The 20108-nt window shown below is 37.2% G+C and overlaps 5 protein-coding genes across 10 annotated transcripts; 1 reads left to right on the top strand and 4 right to left on the bottom strand.

The window, feature by feature from the left end:
- Window positions 1-370: 370 nt before the first annotated feature.
- On the bottom strand, window positions 371-6681 carry LOC143209772 (E3 ubiquitin-protein ligase RNF13). 2 transcript variants are annotated; one of them, XM_076425889.1, is made up of 8 exons: window positions 6078-6680; window positions 4934-5255; window positions 4328-4520; window positions 4036-4244; window positions 3762-3936; window positions 3529-3687; window positions 3216-3440; window positions 371-2798 (listed from the first exon to the last, which is right to left on the bottom strand). In XM_076425889.1, exons 2-8 carry the CDS (start codon window positions 5111-5113, stop codon window positions 2758-2760), a joined length of 1182 nt encoding a protein of 393 aa, XP_076282004.1. In that variant the 5' UTR covers window positions 5114-5255; window positions 6078-6680; the 3' UTR covers window positions 371-2757. The 2 variants fall into 2 exon arrangements, with proteins under 2 accessions (XP_076282004.1, XP_076282005.1); XM_076425890.1 differs by having other exon boundaries at window positions 2763-2903; window positions 6078-6681.
- A 412-nt stretch (window positions 6682-7093) lies between these two features.
- On the bottom strand, window positions 7094-12437 carry LOC143209770 (uncharacterized). 2 transcript variants are annotated; one of them, XM_076425883.1, is made up of 5 exons: window positions 12296-12437; window positions 8717-10398; window positions 8476-8649; window positions 8115-8255; window positions 7094-8041 (listed from the first exon to the last, which is right to left on the bottom strand). In XM_076425883.1, the coding sequence occupies exons 2-5, from the start codon at window positions 10373-10375 to the stop codon at window positions 7880-7882; spliced, it is 2136 nt and encodes a 711-aa protein (XP_076281998.1). In that variant the 5' UTR covers window positions 10376-10398; window positions 12296-12437; the 3' UTR covers window positions 7094-7879. The 2 variants fall into 2 exon arrangements, with proteins under 2 accessions (XP_076281998.1, XP_076281999.1); XM_076425884.1 differs by lacking the exon at window positions 12296-12437 and adding an exon at window positions 10489-10682.
- Window positions 10388-12460, bottom strand: LOC143209773 (phosphatidate cytidylyltransferase, mitochondrial). Of its 2 annotated transcripts, XM_076425891.1 has the most exons (3): window positions 12321-12460; window positions 10723-12248; window positions 10388-10610 (listed from the first exon to the last, which is right to left on the bottom strand). In XM_076425891.1, coding segments are annotated over exons 2-3 (1110 nt in total). In that variant the 5' UTR covers window positions 11832-12248; window positions 12321-12460; the 3' UTR covers window positions 10388-10609. The 2 variants fall into 2 exon arrangements, with proteins under 2 accessions (XP_076282006.1, XP_076282007.1); XM_076425892.1 differs by lacking the exon at window positions 10388-10610 and having other exon boundaries at window positions 10633-12243; window positions 12321-12457.
- Window positions 12461-14318: 1858 nt separating this feature from the next.
- LOC143209937 (uncharacterized) lies at window positions 14319-18924 on the top strand. Of its 3 annotated transcripts, none has more exons than XM_076426271.1 (5): window positions 14566-14705; window positions 15415-16503; window positions 16582-16792; window positions 16888-17090; window positions 17429-18924. In XM_076426271.1, exons 2-5 carry the CDS (start codon window positions 15438-15440, stop codon window positions 17803-17805), a joined length of 1857 nt encoding a protein of 618 aa, XP_076282386.1. In that variant the 5' UTR covers window positions 14566-14705; window positions 15415-15437; the 3' UTR covers window positions 17806-18924. The 3 variants fall into 3 exon arrangements, with proteins under 3 accessions (XP_076282384.1, XP_076282386.1, XP_076282385.1); XM_076426270.1 differs by lacking the exon at window positions 14566-14705 and adding an exon at window positions 15204-15344; XM_076426269.1 differs by having other exon boundaries at window positions 14319-16503.
- Zfrp8 (Zinc finger protein RP-8) lies at window positions 18192-19964 on the bottom strand. Its single transcript, XM_076426284.1, has 4 exons — window positions 19600-19964; window positions 19101-19518; window positions 18919-19021; window positions 18192-18681 (listed from the first exon to the last, which is right to left on the bottom strand). The coding sequence occupies exons 1-4, from the start codon at window positions 19961-19963 to the stop codon at window positions 18517-18519; spliced, it is 1050 nt and encodes a 349-aa protein (XP_076282399.1). The 5' UTR covers window position 19964; the 3' UTR covers window positions 18192-18516.
- Between the last annotated feature and the right edge of the window lie 144 nt (window positions 19965-20108).

The raw sequence follows: 20108 nt of genomic DNA, 5'->3' as shown, positions 1-20108 counted from the left end.
GTAGACTGCGGATCTAAATGCGAAATAAAAATTTTCTCAATAGAATGTTAGTTTCTTTTTTAATGAGTCCAATAGGCTGAAAATAATTTAACAAGATTTCAAAATTCTTCTAATGTCTTTACTGTTTCCAATTACACCTACTCCATTTTCTCATAAATGCGTAAAATCTAATAATATCTAACTCCGTAAATCTAGCGCGTACACAGGTCCGCGAAAAATTCTCGTATCTTTGCGTTTATTTTCTCCGATGTGCGAAATCAATTCGAATAACATAATGAACGCGAATGTTCTCGTTCGGTTTTCGCTGAGACACGCGCAACGTCGCCGTATCGCTCAAGGATATCAGCAGCATAATGTAAAATACAAAATATAAATATCTTTTATTTTTATTTGGACAGTACACCTAACGTTAAACGATGAGACATTAGCGGGCCTGCTCCTCTTCCGAGCCAGGCGTGTCGTAGTGACCGAGTAAAAATTAAATCTCCGATATTGTACAATATACATACATATATATATACACACACAACCGTCATCTCTCATACTATTTACACAGTTTATACAACCTGCCTTTCGCTTCTTTATTCCCGAGGGATCTATATTAACAATGACCAAGCAACATGTCGGGACGTCATCGTACCCCTAATCTGCAGATATTTATCTTTGCCAACTGCTTCTTCCGGACAGTTTGTTCCTCCCCTCCTTATACGATTAAAAAATGACAGTAAACACTAATTTCACCTATACAATACGAATGTACAGAGTCCTTGCAGAGACTGACAACTCGGTATACGAAGTATGAAAACGTTCTTGAATATTTATTCTTTTTTTTCTGATTTTTCGTTTTTATTAATGTAAAATTTCATAATCGCAGCGTAAACTTCACCATGCCTCCAGGCAAAACCGTTTGTCGGCATCTTTGCCTCGCGAGTACTTAACTCTACGGATTCAACTTCGTCAACGTCGCAACGGCTAACGTTAGAAATATTTCTGATTAAAGCTTCCCTTGGTTACTGTTAAAAGAGTCTTGCAGATTCTGCGCTAAGGAGGCTCCCACGTTTTACCCTCCCAAAAGTTATATATATATATGTATATATACCAGGAAATAATATTTACAAATCCATCGCAGACTGCGCCGCGCGAGGGCACGCGTTTTATGTTCAGCGTTCATGGAATAGCCGAGCTGGCGCTCGATCGTTCGCTAACGTCTAACTGAGTACGCTTAAACGGAACAGAACTGTACGTACAGCGACTCACTTCAATCACCAAGCAGTCTTCTTATCGAACACCTCTTTTCAAAATTCCTCCAAACGACTTGGGAGCTTTTCAAAACCCGGAAGGATTAATTTACTGGACCATAAACAAAATTATGAGGGTTGATATTCACAACTTCTTTAACTGAGCCTCATAAAAATGTAAACAATACATTTTGTAGATTCATGTTAGCTGTATACATGCTGAAAATTTCATCGAAATCGGTCAATTTTGCAACGAGCTGCAAACTATTACAAAATTGTTGTTTCCATGACTTTTCATCGTAACTAACATGAATCTACAAAGCGTATATTACAAATCTTCATTACAAGACTAGATCAAAAGTTTTGTTTACTTATCATCTAGTAAATTGATCATTCTAGCTTCTCAAAATAGTTCGAGTCGTTTGGGTGAATTTGAAGAAAGTTATTCTCTGTTTTAAAAGGTACTTGGTCGATTGCATGAGTTACTGTATTAGAATACGCTTATGTTGAAGATGCGATAAACGATCAGAATGACGCGTGGACGTACTCCATTGTTTTATGATAGAAGTATTTGCATAGGAGGAGCAAGCAAGCGCGACGCTTTTACAGTTTCTGCCGCAGCTCCGACATAAACGTACCCTTTGGTCAAGGGAGAAGATAAAAACGTATGCGAACCAAATAATTCTGTGTAAACATAAAATACGTAGGCCATAAATGGCTGTAAATACCGGATACCGAGTGGAGAAACGTTTCAAAGATATTCCTTGGGGGAAAAGTCGCAGTTTATTTGATCACTGTCCTTTCCACACAAAAACGTCGGCCCACTCGATTGAGACAGCCTAGAAAAGTAATCAGCAGTCTTAACTATCAAAGTAACAATTTCCATGCGTTCAAAGCGACCTTTAATCAAGATAAGCTGATTGGGGGTAACAATGATCTTGATATGAATAAAATAATGGCAGATCGTTCTCGATTAAAAGAATTCCATTTACTCTCGTATAAAACACAGTACGTGAAAAGAAATGCTTGAAGAGCTTACGAACGTGCTACGAAGGAAGATAGATTTACAATAAATCTTCCGTAATGGTGTCCTGTTTTTCACAAAACCGTTTATCGCCCTCACTCGATGAACCGTAATACTTCTGTAAACAATGGTAACACACCGAGACTCTCGAAACTGTTCGAAAAAATGCTCTTCCGTTTCCACGATCGTGTGACTCTGGCATTCGATGCCAGGTCTAAATAAAACAGAAAAAGAAACTCTAATACGTTCCAGTGGTCGCACGTATAAGATCTTTGCTCAAGACAACTGGAAATCTCACGGAGGGTGAATAGAAGATGAACCTAGCAGCGATGTCTTACGCGGAAACGTGATTTCTCTCCTTTAACGAATCCGTGGCGCTCGGTTTCAACGTTTCTTTCTTGGCACGGCAGTCAATCTCGATTTGCATGGGTGTTTCCTGGACGACCGGCCATTGGAAAACTCCTCTGTGTCCGTGTACAATGTCACCGTGTACGGTTAGGTGCTGCTCCCAGAACACTCCAGCTCCGACAGCTCGCCTAACATTAAATCATAAAGCTTGTATACCGTGCCCTCGCTTTCTTCGACCCGCTAGCAACCCTTTCTCTGCTTCCGATCGCAATCGTCCAACTGGTTTCACAGATCTAGCAAAAGTGAGTACAGTAGAGCGTCAATTATCCGAACTTTCGATTATCCGAACCAGTGAGTGAGAGATCTCGAAAAGACAGTCTTCGATGGTTTAAAAAATGTTAATGATTAACTGGATATGTATAATTACTATGATCGTATACGTATATGTACATACATATATTTTGAGTAATATATGTATATCATCAAATGTATTAGATCGCGCGACAGAAAGGTTGAGGAACGCTGATCTACACGGGATGAATCGCTAGATCATCGCCGATGGCGACGCAGTGAAAGGGTTGCGGATAGAAACGGAGGTTACTCACCATTGATGCTGTGAGCATCGGAACTCACGAAAACGATTCTGCTCGACGGTTCCCCGGCACTCGCGCTAGCCCCGTCTTCGGATGCCTCGGAGAAGTGATCAGAATCGGAGCTGCTACTAGAATGAATCATATCCTGCTGCTGCGTCGGCGAGCTCGGGGCAGGCGCGAAATAATTATCCCTCAAATAGCGTCTGTAACTTCGCGTAAACGTTCCACCCTGGGTGCCTGTAGAAATGTTGATTTGAAATTGATTGGACAATGTAATTATCAGCAAGAAAAGCAGTAGCTCTTAGCTACTTTAAGCGTCTACTACCTTGGTGACCGTCACGAATTAAAGGTGTCGAATCGTCAGCATCCGAATCACTTTCGTCAGTAACAACTTGTTCATTCGCGGCAAAAACTTTTCGTTTACAAACTGGACAAACCCTGCGATTCTTCGTTAGCCACGGGTCGATACATTTCGCGTGATAAGCTGAAAGCGTTTGTTTTGTATCGTCGTTACATTTGTTCTTTCGATGAAAAAGGTTTTATTTCAATTATACCAACCATGAGCACAGGGTAATACTCTTAATTTTTCTCCTTCTATGTAATCATCTAAACAGATAGCACATGTTTCATATGGGTCACCTTTGGTATATTTGTGCGTAGGAATTTTCTTCAAGCTCGAATTCGGCAGCCTGTGCCTCCTTTGCTGTCTTCTATCCTTGATGCATCTAACAATCTATAATTGAAAGATAAGCACTTTATACTCGGACACGTTTTCTAAAAACATAACGAATTACATCTCTGAATAACATTAGTAGCTGTCGCATGGTCTTACCATAAAAATAACCATGACTAGAAAACATATTCCAACAACAATAGCAAAAGGCAGAAGTAAATGTGTAATATTAAATGGTGTGTCATCGTTAATTAGTACAAAATACAACTCGTCGTATAAATAATTTTCTTTGATAATTAATCCTGTGATCTCGCTCACAAACACAGATGGTATCACAATCCCTACTGGATCTTTTGCTGACATTGGTTCTACAACAAAACACATTATGTATTTATGGCTGAACAAACATTGAATTCATTGTACAGTATGTATTGCAAACAAACATATTTACCTAACTCATTGCTGTTCGTATTATGGATAATTGCAGCATCGTATCCAGCTTTTTGTGCCATTCGAACTTTTATTTCAAAACTACAATTATAGCGAGCAATTAAAGCTATCCAATTACCGTTGTAATTGGTAGTGTTCGGAGGACCCTGTATATCATGACACGCTGTAGGTGGGTCTGTATATACCACCATGCCCTAATAACAGTTGATATAATTCAGAATTTCGTGTAACTCTTATTCAATTACAGTGTACGATGTAATCGATGATTAGGTGAAATTCGAAGCAGAGGTCAAATTGTTTTTTAACACGATGGACTGCCACTGAACTTTCCAAGGACGCTGTGGTAGTTATAACTGACTGGTGCAATGAAACTCGATAAAAATGTGTGAACTTCAAATAGCGCTTTAAAATGATAAGTGTACATGCGAACATATCAATATTTTCATTTTTAGATTTATGGACTCAAATATATATGATGTGACTCTGATACAGGCAATTTTACTCAGACGTTAGAGGCAAAACCAACAAAATAAACTTGGCAGTATTTGAGTCTGAAAGTATTTGACTAAACCGATCGACCAATGCATTGAAACCAAACAATAAATACCTTAATTCCCTCAGATGGTATCAAACCACCAAATCTAGCTGGCATGTCACTGAATTCTTCTTCGATCTGATGCCTGGCGGCTGCAGAGAATACTAGAATGTCTGCTCTGTTGCACATCACGCAAAAGATAAGAAACATAAGCCATAGCTGAAGTTGATGATTCAAGCAACACTGTCTCATGTTTTAAAATTTGCAAGTATCCACCGTCCTGTCAATTTTAATATTCCACCGAAAACTTCTTCGGGCGAAAACTTATTATACATAACATTCAGATGATAGACAAGAATATCTCCATTACACGGGACAGGATACCACCGATGACCTGGAAAAGAAAATTTTCATTCTACACCATCTCGTACGCGCTAAATATATGAAAAAGTTCCTTAAAAATGAACACCGCGTAAAACAACCTCCCTTAAACAGTGAAAAAAAATCGTCGAATTCTTTTAAAAACTCGCACACTTCCTTGTTGCGTACTTATCGTCGACAACGATCCAGAAACATTACCGTGACAAAATCGCACCGAGTGTCCATATTCAAACCGTTAGAAAGTTATTGTACAATTTCATTATCTCCAAGACGAAGATACGTCTGGTTATACCCGATGCGTGACAAAGAACTTATTCGTAACCTGTACAGAAAATTTTCAATTCGGTCCGAGCGAATGCTCGAATCCTGCTCAAACGCAGAGCGTGAGAAGTGACATAGTTAAAACTTCATATTTAACGTTTGGCCGTAAACCGTTAGCAGAACGGCTGCGTCATTTAATTGCCAGATAAACAATTGTAAACAACGAAGGGGGAGTTCACAAGAATCGTACCTGTTCCCCCGACTATTTCGAGAAGTTGCCATGTCAATACGTATATGAAGTTTGACGCATCGAACACAACACCGAATAGACAATAATAATGGGTTTCTCAATGTGTATAAACAGCTTGAATAAAAGTGACGTGCGTGTACGAGCGGGCGTACGTGTGTGTGTGTCCCTGTGTGCACGCGCGCACACGGACACACACAGGTACGCATAACGATACACACAAAAAGAGAGAGAGAGAAACGAATTTCGTTTAACTCTGACGACGAGATTCTTTTTGCCCGTGGATAACGATCGACGCGAACGTGCAGATAGATTTTTAATACGTACTGCTGTTACACTTTTCTTGTCTCTCATTCAGCCGAGAACGCTGCGTACTGTCGTGTGCAAACGCGTACACATGCACGGTTCCAAACAGACGTAATTTATCGATGTATCAGCAGCGCGCAACGCGACGCACACACCATTCATACGTTGCGTGTCATTTGCATCTATTATTCTTCCTTGTCTTCGTCCTCTTCCTTGATATTTTATTTCTCGATGTTGCAGAGCAGCGACTCGCGCGGACCAAAGAGGCGTTTATATTACCAATTCTCGCGAATGATACATACATATGTACATAGAAACCGCACGACGACGCAAGATCGACTGCGACGTTGATTAAATCCACCGAGTAAAGTTCACGAGGAAATGTCAGATTCACCACTGGGTTTCATTCATAACGACAACAACTAAACTGATCCCGAGCACTAGTGCGATAAAATCAAGAGAATAATTTATTCGGCTAGTACATACGATCTCCGAGAAACTTTTTTCGCAACACGATCAGTGAAGTCACGCGGATGTCATAGATATATGTGAACGTTTTCCTCGGGAAGATTGGAGAAGATCGAGGAAAACTATGTAGCTATCTCACAAAACTCACAGAGCCTTGCCGGACGTAATCACTCACGCTCTGCAAGCGCTAAATTTAAATTCAATTAAATGTCAGCCTCCGACCCATCGATTTTCACGTCGACGAAAATAAAGAATCTCAAGCGTAAGACATTGAAAATACTGAAAAACGCTTCGTTGTAGCTTGTATAGGTCGCTTGTCGTTTTCATCGAGTACGATATTCTTGTTGAACCCTTTATCACTTACCTTTTCGTTGCCCTACTTGCTGTTAACTTCGAACTCGCGAACCAGTTTTTTCAACAATAAAATATGTAATACATATAGAATACAAAATATAATTTTGATTATTCGCAAACTGATATAAGTGAACAGTTTATATGTTAAAAATTTTAATATGTATCTGGGACAAAGGTTTAATTTTTTTTTAAGAACAGAATCGGATTTTGTAATTTCAGTAAAAAATCGTTTATTTGGTTCGTTAAACAAATGAAATGTACATAATGATTTTCTTAAAAAGTATATTTAAAGTACACATGGTGCAACCGTAACTGTTACATTAGACGATAAACACAGTACATTGACATAGTTTTTTCCAACTATCACAGATAAAAAATCGAGTCTGTGACACAAGAACAAAAAAGAGAAGCGAATGTCGTCTTCAATGTTTGTACACAGTATGTACGTTGTTTATGGTTCCGTATTTTCGCTTAACATGTATAGTTTCCGTGAATTACAATGTTTTTATAATACAATAGATAAATGTTACACGTATATATACATCTGATGTAATGAAGAACAGTCATTTACATGGGATACAGTTCTATTGTATACTGTATATACAGAAGACAGATCCAAGTTGCAATAAATGTCAGTAAAATCAATAAAAACGATGTTATGTATAATTCATTCGTTTATACATATTCCGAGTCGTTGATTGAATATACATCGAAATGTATACGCGATGCGAGAATGTAAGCTTTTTTCAGAGTCGTATTCTTAACAATTAACAATCGCTAAAATGATTGAGCAGCGAACAAATTGAACAATGTAAACCGTTTAAAAAGCGAGAAAGAGAAGAAAAATTAAATCCGAAACAATCGTAAATTAAAGTCGATTGGTACTATTTATAGTTGAAGGCACTCATTAGCAATATCGCTTACAGTGAGCCAGATTACGAGTGTATGCTTCGCGGAACTTAATAAATTTTGTAAAGACTTCTAAACTTCCTAGAAATTTCTTAAATTTTCCCACGAGAGAACCTATCGTCGAGACATCGTGCTTTGTTTATGATGGCACTCTTTTGAGCCTGATCGAATCTATTCACCTCCAAGTCTACGTTCCTGTCGAATGGTCTTCTGACAGTCTGTTGGCCAGTCAATTTTGCTTCCTTCTCTTCTTTCTGAAAGCAACAGTTCACAATTCACCATTCGCATGTCAAGGAAATTTCCTATCTTTGTAAAAAAATCCAATACCTTCTTTTTCTTTTGAAGCTTGCTCTGATGCAACTCCAAAAGCGATTTCTCGCGTTTCTTGCTTTTTCCGGCTTCGCTTTCGGGACTTCTCTCGGGTAATTTCGTGGAGGACTTTTGATAATCGCAAAACTCTTTCTCTTCCTAAAAACAATAAAGCAGTTATGTTACCACTGACATACAAAATAAGTCTGACAAAGGAAGACGCCCTACCCGGAAATTCATTAATTCGTTTATTATAAAAATTTAGATACACTCTGAAAAGCTAATGTTAAACAGGGAAAGGTTTCATAACTTTCTGAATTTCCGGGCTAACGATTTTCCTCGGTAAGCTAAAGGAATAAACAGACGATGTTCCACTGACTTTTTGTTTCTGTTTCTCAGCTTTCTTAGCCGGAGTGTCCGTCCAGCATGATCTATCAGACATGTCTGGACCAGCCCTAACACGGAACTTCCGTGGACCCAGTTGCAAATTGCCGATTTGCGCCGGTGGTAATTCCGTCATCCATTCTTCTCGTTGACTCGCAGTACTATTATCCTAAAACGATCAACAATGCGAACGTTACACTCTTTTTTTACTCTGTCGTGCGAATCATAACGCTTACCTCGTTCATTTGTTCATTCTTAATTCGTTGTGCCCTGTGCTCCAATTGTCTATAAACGTAACTACTTCTCAACGCTGGATGATCGATCGGTAAAGGGCCGATCGCATCTTCATTCTCGGAGTCTGATTGTTCTATCTGTTCGTCGTGGGAGGGTTGAATTGCGCTCGGTAGAATAGGACCTATAACCTTCGTTTCTGTTCCATTGCTCTGCTTCTGTTCTAGCAAATGCGGCGGCAACGCTGGACCGAATATCATCTCGGTATCAGAATCATTCTTATCATCATGATCCATCGCGTCAGCTTCGAGACTCTCGGTCTCGTCTCGCACATAACTCTCCGGCAAGCAAGGTCCAATGAAGCTCGGATTTTTGACTGATTCCGCGTCGTCGTTCGCATGGTCATCGGTGATCAATTGCGGTGGTAAAGTTGGACCGTAAGCTGTGTCCTCATCGGAAGACGATGCTTTCGCGGACTCTAGAGAATCGCGGTGGCCAAGGCGCAACGAAGTTGTCTCTCCGGAGGTCAACTTGTCTTCTTTACTGTTCGGTTCGGTCGTCTTTTCTGTTGCATCGGGTTTGGAGCGTTTGTCGTGATCTTCCATGATTGATCCCGTTAATATAGGCGACGCGGCACCAAACGCGGAATCTGAAATGGCACCAGGATTATTATTGCCGGAACCATAGGACGGGTCGTCCTTCCTCGCATTTACCTTAGGAGAGCTGTCCGAGTGTTCGTTCTCTGTCGCCTGTCTCTTCCTTGAGTTCTCATGTCCGTCGTTCGAGTTTCTCTTTTTCGTTTTGGTCTTATGGTACCGCGACAACGTGCAACTGTCCTTCGCGTCCGAGTCCTCGGACAAGTTCTCGTCCGTCTCCGATAGGACATCGAACTCTGACAGATCCAGCTCTTTGTACTCGTGGCTCTCAACCGACAAATCTCTCGCCGGTGGCAGCTCGTTGTCGGTACGGTTCTGCTCCGCGTTCTTGGGCGAGGAGACCTCCTGTAGCCGTTGCTGCTCGGTTTCCGGTTTTGTTAACGCTCTCTTATGCGAGTTGTGTTTCTCGAATTCACCCCGGGATCTGCCGTGGTCCGACGACCTCTGCCTATGCGACTGGTAGCTTCTGTCGCGGGACCGGTGCCTGTACTTCTCGTGCGACTTGTTCCTGTACTTGTCGTTCTGCGACCTGTCGTCCTCGTTTCTGCTGTGCGACCGATCTTGAGACCTGTGTTTCCGGTGCTCGCTCCGGTCCCGATTCCTGTGCTGCTTCGCGTCCCTGATCTTCTGCTTGGAAGACAAAGCAAACGTTCTGGAGTCCGTGCTGGCATCCCTCGCGCTTTTGTAGTCCTTCCCTTCTTTGCTGCTCTCGCGTCTCGAGCTTTTCACCTCGTGAACGTTATGCTTCGAATACTTCGAGGCGTGTCTGAAATCCTTGTCGTCGGTCTCTTGCTCCTTCGAGGATCTTCGTTCTCTTCTGCTGCTCTCGTGCTTCGACTTCTCTCTCCTCTCTTTGTATTCGGCGTCGTCGTGGTCGGATTTGTACTCTGGCTTCGATCTCGTGCGTTTCCCAAGCTTCGGCTCTGGTCGCACGTTATCTTTCCGGGTAGCTTCGAAACGAAATCGCCGGCCCTCGTCGCTGTCTTGACTCTCGGAATCAGAATCCATTGTTCTCGAGATTTAATCAAACACTGAAAGTACCAGAAATTTCATTTTTCAACAGAGGTAACATTTGCGGCGTGCGCATTATATAATACTTTATAAGATCAATGGATGCAGACAGACAGTAGAGATGATTCTCGCCCGCTAACATTTATACTAGCCAGAAAAAGCAACAAACTCAAGTACACCGCAGACCATTTCGGTAACAGTATTTTAAAATCGCCGGGACATTAAACAATACCTAAAAAAAAAAGTAGTCGCAATTTAACTGGACTAGTTTATTGAAAAACATAGCTGTGTGAACAGTAGTACATATGACAGAATTAAAGTATAACTAAAAGGGATGTAATTACTACTCTATGCGCTTGTCTGTTGCCTTCGGCAGTGCCTGGTTCTTCAGTGTCTCTATCTTATCGAATTTACTCTGACCCGTCTCTGCTTTGGGAAGCAAATTAGCCGGAGGACTCGACTGTAACATCTTCATTATCTTTGTTCCGCTGTATCTAACGGATTTCACAAATCCAGCGGTAATGATCCCCTTCAGACTTTGAGTGACGCTGGACCTCCAGACTATTTGCTTTAAACATTCCTCTAATATTTCGCTGCATTCGGGATCGTACGCGATCGTGCGCAAACAGTCTTCCGTATCCTTTGATCGTGGACCCTGCGACCATGCTCTAACAAGTTTAATTTGCGGCGTTCTAGGCAACTGATTCAAATGGTGTATCTTTGTAGCTGGACTTGTATCTTGGTGACAGGTAACAGCCATTTGATCTAACTTTGGAATATCCACATAATTTTCAAAATGCTGTAAAATTGAGTTGTACAATTCTCTAAACTGCGCTAGCTGCGGCAATACGATATTGTTAATTTTGTCTTTGTTCTCGCCAAAGGTCATTCGAAAATCGCCAATGTAAGATAAGCTGGCTATAGTCTTGTAAAAATCAATTTCTGTGAAATGCTGCGGTAACAATAAAAGAGCAGCGTGCACGGCCGAATGTAAGTTTTGTACTAAAGCTGTAGGTAGTTGAGACTGTCCGTTCGGTTCCACCAATACTTTGACTGGTTTGTGTAATCTTCCTGCTAAATACAAGTCGTTCCAATCTAATAAATCTTCTATCAGCGAAACTTCAGAGATTACTCCATATTTGATAGTGTATCCTCCTGCCATCTTAACTAATGTATTATAATACAGTTTGGCTCCCCAATTTTCTTGCACATTGGCGATTGCCCTGTGTCCGAACAACTTTAAAGGTTGAGCATAGTGTTTCGGATTAAGTTCTAAATTTTCAGCGTGCCATTGATTTATGTTACGAACGACAAAAATAAGATCCAACATGTTATTGGTCTGATTGTTCAACTGCTGAAACGCACCTGATCCATATGCAAAAGAAAACTTAATATTCCTTGGAAAATGTTTTAGTATCCCTTTTAGCTGGTGAACTCCTATGAACTTCTCCATTATTCTAGTTCGATTTGAAAATATCAACGATACAAGCAATGTTTTTGTGTAATAAAAGTTTGGATACCTTTAATTCTGCATACTTCGTAACCATGAAAATTTTTATATAATCGTTACACAATGTCTCTTGATAAGTCTCGTTCGATCATCAAAGGATCGCTGTCTTTTTTCGATTTTTGCTTACGTAGCTCTGATTAGTGTACAGTTGATTTTACGATTTATCCGAGTGAGCGTCATGGATACATTGAAAAGTCAGAAAAATGTGATATTCGAAGCGTGTAATAAATTAGTAGCACCTGTCGCAGGATAGATATTTTCCGTCAAAATTCTTCCAACAGTCCTGATAAATTTGCCACGAACTTCTGAATATTTATAACCAACTATGCCCTTTATTAAACAAGATCCGTTCCATCTAACCTAGAAATGTTTTTCGTGAATTTGTATTAATCATCACATATACTTACTTATAATTGATGCGCTATTCTATACCGAAGACTTGATTCGATACACAGCAACCGGGAGAGACAACATTTAATTTAAAGTGTGATAACAAAAACTGAATCGACGTTAAACTGTATATCATACGTATCGAACTCGCAATCGTATTAGTTGCTTGAAGTAATCTGCTATCATCTGCTATGCGCGAAACGAGAACCAGGCTGTGAAATCTTCGCGATAGTTTCTTTTGGTTTCTTTCAATAAAATCCACTAGAAAAACGTTGGTTCACTGGTTGGTTCACGATTGATTGGTTCACGATAAATTTCATGATTTCACCATAGACATATAGAGATAGACTGCGCCGTCTTATGGGCGAGTTGAAGCCCACAATGGCGGCGCGCGGTACAAAGAGTGAGAGAGAGAGCATTAGCCGGGGTCCATAGCGCTCTCTTTCTATATGATGTGTCGACACATCAATTAGAAAGAGAGCGCTATGGACCCCGGCTAATGCTCTCTCTCTCTCGCATGCCGCCATTGTGGACTTCAGCGCTTCGTTCAGGCCGCGCAGTCTATCTCTATATGTCTATGGATTTCACCAATGATTTCACTGACTCTCAACCACTCTCAACTGCTCTCAACAGCTCTCAATCCTCTCTGTCTCAATATCCTGACCAATCCTGACTCTTTTATACCAACATAATGAATAGATAAATTCCAATAAATTCTGATAAATTCTGATAAATTCCAGTAAATTCACAATAAAAAAATTCAAGTCCTTTCCCAGTCCCATCCAGTCCTTTCGCTTCAAAAATATCTCATGAAATTGCATGTACTGAAAACTATTGATGCGTAAAAAATGGTAAAAAATGATTTTCATGATTGAAACAAAATAATGTAATCCAATCAGTAGAATTTTACCGCAAAAAGAAATTTGATGAATTGAAAAAGTAACCAAAAGTAACCTTGAATTGCACTGCCTTGATGGCCTTGAATGGTTGTCTAAACTGGTACGAAAAGCAATTGATACAGTGATGCCAACAGAAGTAGGATAATATCTGGATAATATCTGATAATATCCAATAATATCAGAGAAGATTGTAATTTATCATAATATCCAATAATATCCACATAATATCAGACAGTTTTCAAAATATTTCAACAATTGTGAATTTCATCTATCTATAATCTATATACTCAATTTTACTATAAATGCATAAAGATCCGCAGTCTACTGGTTACAGATCACTGATTTCGATGCGTTTTACACGGCTCGATCGATCATACTCCCCAATACTCCCCAAACCGATGTATTCAATGATTATTTTATAAGATGAATATGCTTGAACACATGATATATACATATACATACCAAATATTTAAAACTTCCCGCGCATTGTCCAATTAGTAGTAACGCATACCGCAAGAGGAGATGTATAATATTATATAAATATAATTATATATAATATTAAATATAAACTGTAATCTCCTAAATAAAGTTTACAGCCTTTTGCAGCATACTTTGCCCTAACTGCAATCTTCTATATATATACGAGCAGAATAGCCAAGCCTGCCTAATGATACTAATGCCACAATGCCACCACCCATCTACATATATAAGCAACAATGTGGTCTCTTATAAAACGTTATCAAAATGAATCAGTATGTAATTCCCCGAACGTTGTGATTGGAATGATATAAATGCAATGATTCTCAATGCCTCTTTATGTATTTACTTCTCCACCATGTAATGAACACAATTTAGCTCGTCAGCCCGTAAGTTTTTCATTTAATTTTATCGTCAATTTGATTCCACTTGAAAGATAAGATGTTTGAACATTGCATGCGTTACAAAGAAAGAACAAATTTTGTTAAAAAAATATTATCAATTTATTCCAGAATCAGATATTATTCGAAAATTAATGTTGATAATAACACGTTATCGGAGAAGCAGAGTGTCGAAATTAAAACGTAATAAAAACAATATACACATTAAAGTACTGAAAACTAAAAAAAATTAGTTGATACGGTTCCTAAGTTCTGTTAACTGAATGTGCGATATTAGGAGTTGGGTTGCAAGTTTATTTCGTCCTTATTCTTGTTGTTCAAATAATAATACTATGCAGTCGAATTCATCTGGAACAGAAGTTGAAGATGTAGCTATAATCATTGAGCCACCAGAGAATGCAAGTAAAAAAGTTCATAAGAAATATCAGACTGTTTTAGATAGTAATATTAGAATACTCAATGATGGTAAAATTAAATGTGAAGTTTGCAAATGTGAGTTGCCATCTATAGATCACATATCGGCGCATATAGAAGGAAAACAACATGAGAATAATTTGAAATTGTCGGAAAACACAACTTGCTCGGAAAAGGATAAACAAACAACATCGAATCATGACACTGTTTCGAAAAACGATGTGGTTTATTGTAAGGTATGTGAAAGACAGATCGATTCGATGTTTAATTACTCACAACATGTCACAGGAAAATCTCATATGGCTCAATTGAAAAAACTAATCGAAGAATTGGAACATAAAAGTAAACACGATCACATAGAAGTTCAGAGCAATATGTATGACTGTGAATTATGCAATGAGAGAATGAACATAAATGATTTGTTTGCGCATATTAATACCCATAGAGATGATCAATCTATTAATACTGCGGAAATTTTGTACAAATGTGTTTGTTGTAAATCAATAATAGATGGAAATACTTCATTTCTTTGTCATATAAAAAAAAAGACACATTTACACAATTTTAGAAACTTTTTTAAACATACTGAAGCAGGAAACATTGAAACCCATGCCACAAACAAAGGCCAGAACGCATCTGAAGAGAACAATTCGTTTGTGTTCACTATACTGTCACCAAAAGTAAAAAATACGTCTGCACATTTCGAGGAAAAATGCATTATAAGCTTTGATAAAGTTCATTATTCATGTACAATTTGCAGGGAAAAATTGTCTGGTACTCAATCAGTAATTCTTCACTGTGATTCGAAAACGCATCAGCTGAATATTGAACAATTATTTTCTGATGGAAAAGTTGAAAACAATAATGATAGTGCAGTATGGTCGCTATTAAATTGCTTTTACGAATTATCTATAATTAATAGCAATAAAAAAATTCAAATTTCAGATGCATCTGATACAGACTTAACTATGTCGAATGCTGTATACAAGCAGATTATGGAGAAAATTAAGGAATCACCACTTATTTCTTATTCTGGAACTAAAAGTAAACGTCATATAATAAAGCCTAAAGAAAAACTGCTCACAGATCGTTTAAACAAACCATATTATATGAAGTATTTTCAGCTTGAGAAAGAAATGTATACCTTATCAAAGAAGAAAATTGATGAGATCAAACTGTATTTTAAATTTTTTATTTTATGTGATAAACACATCTACTGTATGGTCTGTAAAACAACAGTTCCGAAGAACTTATATTTGTTATATGAACATACGCGTTTGTTATTGCACAGAGCAAATGTTGAAATTGAAAACAATACTTTTATAGAGCAATATATAAAAATAAATATGCCAAAAGATGAAAAAGAAAGCACGCAACAAAGCACGGAAGAAAACAGCAAGAAAGCAGCAGAAATAGCAGCAACATGCCAAGTTTGTAAAATTCCCATAAAAGATGTTGCTACTATTATGCTTCATATTAAACGCTTAGTACATAAACAGAATCATGAAAAAAATGATGACTTTGTCAATTTCACAGTAGATTCAATACTGAAAAATTTCAATGATTTATATTATAATATACAAAGATTTACTTGTGTTAAATGCAGCATAAAATTTACATACAAGATGGAATTCCTAGAACATATCTATCAGAGTCACAACAACATTCTACAAAAAAAGAATTATATGTTTGACTTTTGTATTCCATGTGCCACCTTATGGTTCAGTAAATTCGATTCGTATGAGGGCCACTGCAATGACATAGTACATAAATATTTATTAAAAAGTAACGATTTTATGGTCGAGGAAGTTCCTAAACGTATTATAAACATGTTAAAACAAGTTGATGGAATGATGCAATTATTATTGAAAGAAACAAAACGTGTAACAGAGGATCATGTTCAAGAGGAAGTGAGAAAATCTTTAGAAATGAAAGCAAAGCTATGCTATTCACAGGCTAAAGCATTTTTATTTGGCTCTCGGTACATTGGGCTTGGATTTACAAACTGTGATATAGATATATATATTGATACTGGTAAATATATCCTTTAAAATAGCCATAAATTTACGAACTTTCAAACAACACTTATTGCAATATTACAAATTTTTATAGGAAACAAATATTCTATAAATAACAATGAAGAAAACAAAGAACTTTTACGCATTCAAGAAGCTATAAGCACAGATGAAGATGCTTGGGAAATAAAAGAAATGTTATTAAAATGTCGAGTGCCTATAATCAAATTAATATATAAACCAAGAAATTTAGACTGTGATGTTTCATTTCTGAATGGTCTTTCTGTAGAAAAGTCAAACCTTTTACGGTACTGTATCTGGTTTTACTCTGATTTTACGAATCGTATCAATGGGCAAATATGATCATTTCTTCAACTCTGTGTTTGCAAATTATAACTTTCAGGTCATTTAACAACGCGTGTTTACCCTGCAAAAAGTTGACGTTATTTATTAAAAAATGGTTGTCTTTTATCAATTTACGCGGTGGTCATGGTTTTAGTAATTACGTTCTTTATTGGCTTGTTATATATTATCTACAAGAAAAAGAACATTTACCAAGCGTTGCCGAATTATTAAATGGAAACGGTAGCTCTGAATTTATAGGTGGTAAGTTGCATACAAAACAAACTGTTTTCGTTTTTACTATGCATTGTAATTTATTACGCTGTCCAACAAATGTTTATATTTTTTTTCGCGTTTCGATAGGTAATAAATAGAGGTGTGCGAGACCCCAAAAATGTCGGGTTGAGAATTTTAATTGCCTCTCCGATCTGTTCCGACCATCAGGGACCTAATATTTTCGGATCCTCGCACACCTCTAGTAATGAACGATTCTTATAAATTTATATGCGTTTGATTGTTAGTTTTCGTCTCCCACAGTTTTTAAAATATCTGTAAGAATTACCTATTGGTCACGCAAATTTTCTGATAAAATCTGATTTCAGATTGGCAAATTGGATTCGCATCGGTTAAATGTAAAAACAATCATGAAGATTCTGTAACAGTACTGTTACAGGGATTTTTCGAGTTTTATGGAAACTTTGACTATCAAAGTTACATTGTATGTCCACTTATGGGCAGTTTAATAGCTAAAACAGACTTTACAGATTTAAACAAATTACCTAGAGCAATGGATGCTTATATCAAGCATTTGAAAACAAATTCAAAACCTGAATTTTTTCGGATTGATTCACCGTTGTGCGTGCAGGATCCGCTTGTGCTATCTCATAATGCAACTAAAGCTGTGTCCAGTATTACTTTAAAATACTTTAGGCAGTATTGCAAGGAATGTGCAGCAATACTGAAGTTAAAAGTGAATTAATTTGTAGGGAGTACTTGAAAGACGAGTTTTACGTAATCTACCTCTAAGAAAAAAAATAATTATTTTAGTTCAACTAAGATTAATCAAGCTATGCGTATTTTATAGATCAAAAAACTACTGATATATTTAAAAAATTATTCAGAATCTGTGACTATACGCGTTAAGCATATTTTGGATAGTAATTTTATATAACTATGAGAGAAATTTATGTACCATATAAGTACAGTGCTACCAATTATCATTAGTCTTTTAAGAAGATTTCTATTTTGATACAAACGTTTTGCTACCACAATTCTTATCATTTCTTAAAATTTCAAAGACTTAAAACATACATATATTCAACGAAATTTCATTTTATAAATTCGACTCACTTTATTTTATAAATTCGACTAACTTTATTTTATAAATTTGAGTCACTTTATTTTATAAATTCGATTCAGTAATTTGAAAGTTTTATTAATTAATATTCTGTTTTAAGAAACGACGGATTATTTTCCATATTGATGTTTCGTTTGTGTATTTTAAGTCGGTTATTGCGCATTAGTGATTTAGCAAAACTTTATTGAGACTGTATATGTTAAGTTTTAAACAGAAATTAAACTATAATAGTTGAAGTGTTTATATATTTTTATTGGAACAATCAAAAAAATGTATATTAATAGATATATATTTATTTCTTTGTTTAAAAAAATCAGTTCCTAGTTATCTATTTTAATCCAAATTAGTTTCTACGATATCTTGTTTCCATGCATATTCTGTACTGTATCCACTTGTGGGGGTGCATGAATTTGTACATGTAAATATTGCTAAAATGCCCCAATCAATACATTTAAGTGTATCCTCTAAGTTAAGAAAATTTAATAATTGAGGCATAATCTGAAAAGAATTATTGCCTGTTAGTTATAGTTTTCTTACAACATTGTACGTGGATTTTACTTTCATCAATTTGACTGTGTTGGAAAATGACTTTGGAAACGTCGCTTTAATTACTAATATACTACAAGTATTCATTTAATCATGTTTAGGTCCACGCTACGAATCTAAACATGATTACTATGAATTCATGTACACCGTGTCAAAGAAATTGAATAAAGTTTTACATCATTGTGTTACCTGAAATTCAAATTGCCTCTGTTGATGACATTCCAAACATTTTGGTATTTCATCAATTTTATTTTCTCCAGAAATGTACAAAACCTCTCCTCCTCTGTCATATCTGTAATTTGTAACATTGTAATCACACTTTTTTATAGACAGTTGTTGATTGGTTTTCTCTATTTTTAAAGATAGTTTACCTCAGAATTTGATCTGGATACTTATCAATAGTCGTACGAAACTCAGCAAATGTTTCATCTTCTGTTTGATTAGCCATAGTTAATAATTCACTTTGTACATCTTCATTTTGAAAAGTACCAGCTTCTCCTTTTTCTAACATGTTTTCATATTTTGTTATTTCTTCCTTTTCCTTCTCTAAATGAATTTCATTGTTGTCTTCTTTTTCATCTTCTGCTTCTATTATTATTTCATATTCAGGGAACAAAAGTTTGCTGTTGGTTGTCGCACTCCGATTTGTACAGCAAGATTCCTTGTGACCAGATTTCCAATCCAAAATTTGATGAGCACGACAACAATAATTAACTTGTTTACATTTCGAACAATGATTAGGCGCGTATATACCGCACAACTGGCATGTTTTTACCCATTTGGTTGTATCTAACAGCATTACATTTAATATATACAGACTGATCCGAAATTATTCAATCTCCGTACAAAATTATTGAAATAAATACGTACTGACATCGATCCTCCAATCAGGTTCCTCCACAGGTGGTTCAGGTGAATAAAATTCATTTATTCTTGGCAATTGAGATCTGAAAACTTTCAAGTTCCCGCTTTCGTTTGGTTTACAGCACTCCGATTTTTTACATACAAAAACGTATATAGTCCTATGAAACGCGGTTTCATTGTCCTCGTATGGAGCGTAAATTTGGCATAAAAATATACAAGGCTCCTGACAATATTCGCATCGAAGATTCTTCTCTCCAGGAATGTCTTTCAAATTCAGCCACGCTGGTTTACCGCCAACTTTACTTGGAAAAAATCGACTTTCCAATCTCCACCCGTCACATTTCTCCACGAATCCTAAATCTACCGGCATTATCAAATAAATTCATTCATTTAATTTCTTACGAACGAAATGTTTTGCCTTTGACATATCACACTGCAACAACACAACAAACAGGGGAATGCTACTGAATGCTACTTTGTTGAAGCACGTGGCGGCGTGGCGGACTACTGCTACT

This window comes from Lasioglossum baleicum, chromosome 6 (assembly GCF_051020765.1).
Source record: "Lasioglossum baleicum chromosome 6, iyLasBale1, whole genome shotgun sequence".
Taxonomy (NCBI): domain Eukaryota; kingdom Metazoa; phylum Arthropoda; class Insecta; order Hymenoptera; family Halictidae; genus Lasioglossum; species Lasioglossum baleicum.
The sequence above is the reverse complement of the archived record's forward strand: the minus strand, read 5'-3'. Positions and strand labels throughout refer to the sequence as shown.

Coding starts and splice junctions, on each gene's coding strand:
- LOC143209770 (XM_076425883.1), bottom strand. CDS start 10,375: ATGGATTCTGATTCCGAGAGTCAAGACAGCGACGAGGGCCGGCGATTT. Junction 8,650..8,716: donor AGAATGAACAAATGAACGAG/GTAAGCGTTATG, acceptor TGATCGTTTTAG/GATAATAGTACTGCGAGTCA. Junction 8,256..8,475: donor CTGAGAAACAGAAACAAAAA/GTCAGTGGAACA, acceptor TATTGTTTTTAG/GAAGAGAAAGAGTTTTGCGA.
- Zfrp8 (XM_076426284.1), bottom strand. CDS start 19,963: ATGCCGGTAGATTTAGGATTCGTGGAGAAATGTGACGGGTGGAGATTG. Junction 19,022..19,100: donor TATCCAGATCAAATTCTGAG/GTAAACTATCTT, acceptor TACAAATTACAG/ATATGACAGAGGAGGAGAGG. Junction 18,682..18,918: donor AGAGGCAATTTGAATTTCAG/GTAACACAATGA, acceptor AATTCTTTTCAG/ATTATGCCTCAATTATTAAA.
- LOC143209937 (XM_076426269.1), top strand. CDS start 14,319: ATGTGCGATATTAGGAGTTGGGTTGCAAGTTTATTTCGTCCTTATTCT. Junction 16,504..16,581: donor AGATATATATATTGATACTG/GTAAATATATCC, acceptor AAATTTTTATAG/GAAACAAATATTCTATAAAT. Junction 16,793..16,887: donor GAAAAGTCAAACCTTTTACG/GTACTGTATCTG, acceptor TATAACTTTCAG/GTCATTTAACAACGCGTGTT.
- LOC143209772 (XM_076425889.1), bottom strand. CDS start 5,113: ATGAGACAGTGTTGCTTGAATCATCAACTTCAGCTATGGCTTATGTTT. Junction 3,937..4,035: donor TAGTCATGGTTATTTTTATG/GTAAGACCATGC, acceptor TTTCAATTATAG/ATTGTTAGATGCATCAAGGA. Junction 3,688..3,761: donor AGTATTACCCTGTGCTCATG/GTTGGTATAATT, acceptor AAACGCTTTCAG/CTTATCACGCGAAATGTATC.
- LOC143209773 (XM_076425891.1), bottom strand. CDS start 11,831: ATGGAGAAGTTCATAGGAGTTCACCAGCTAAAAGGGATACTAAAACAT.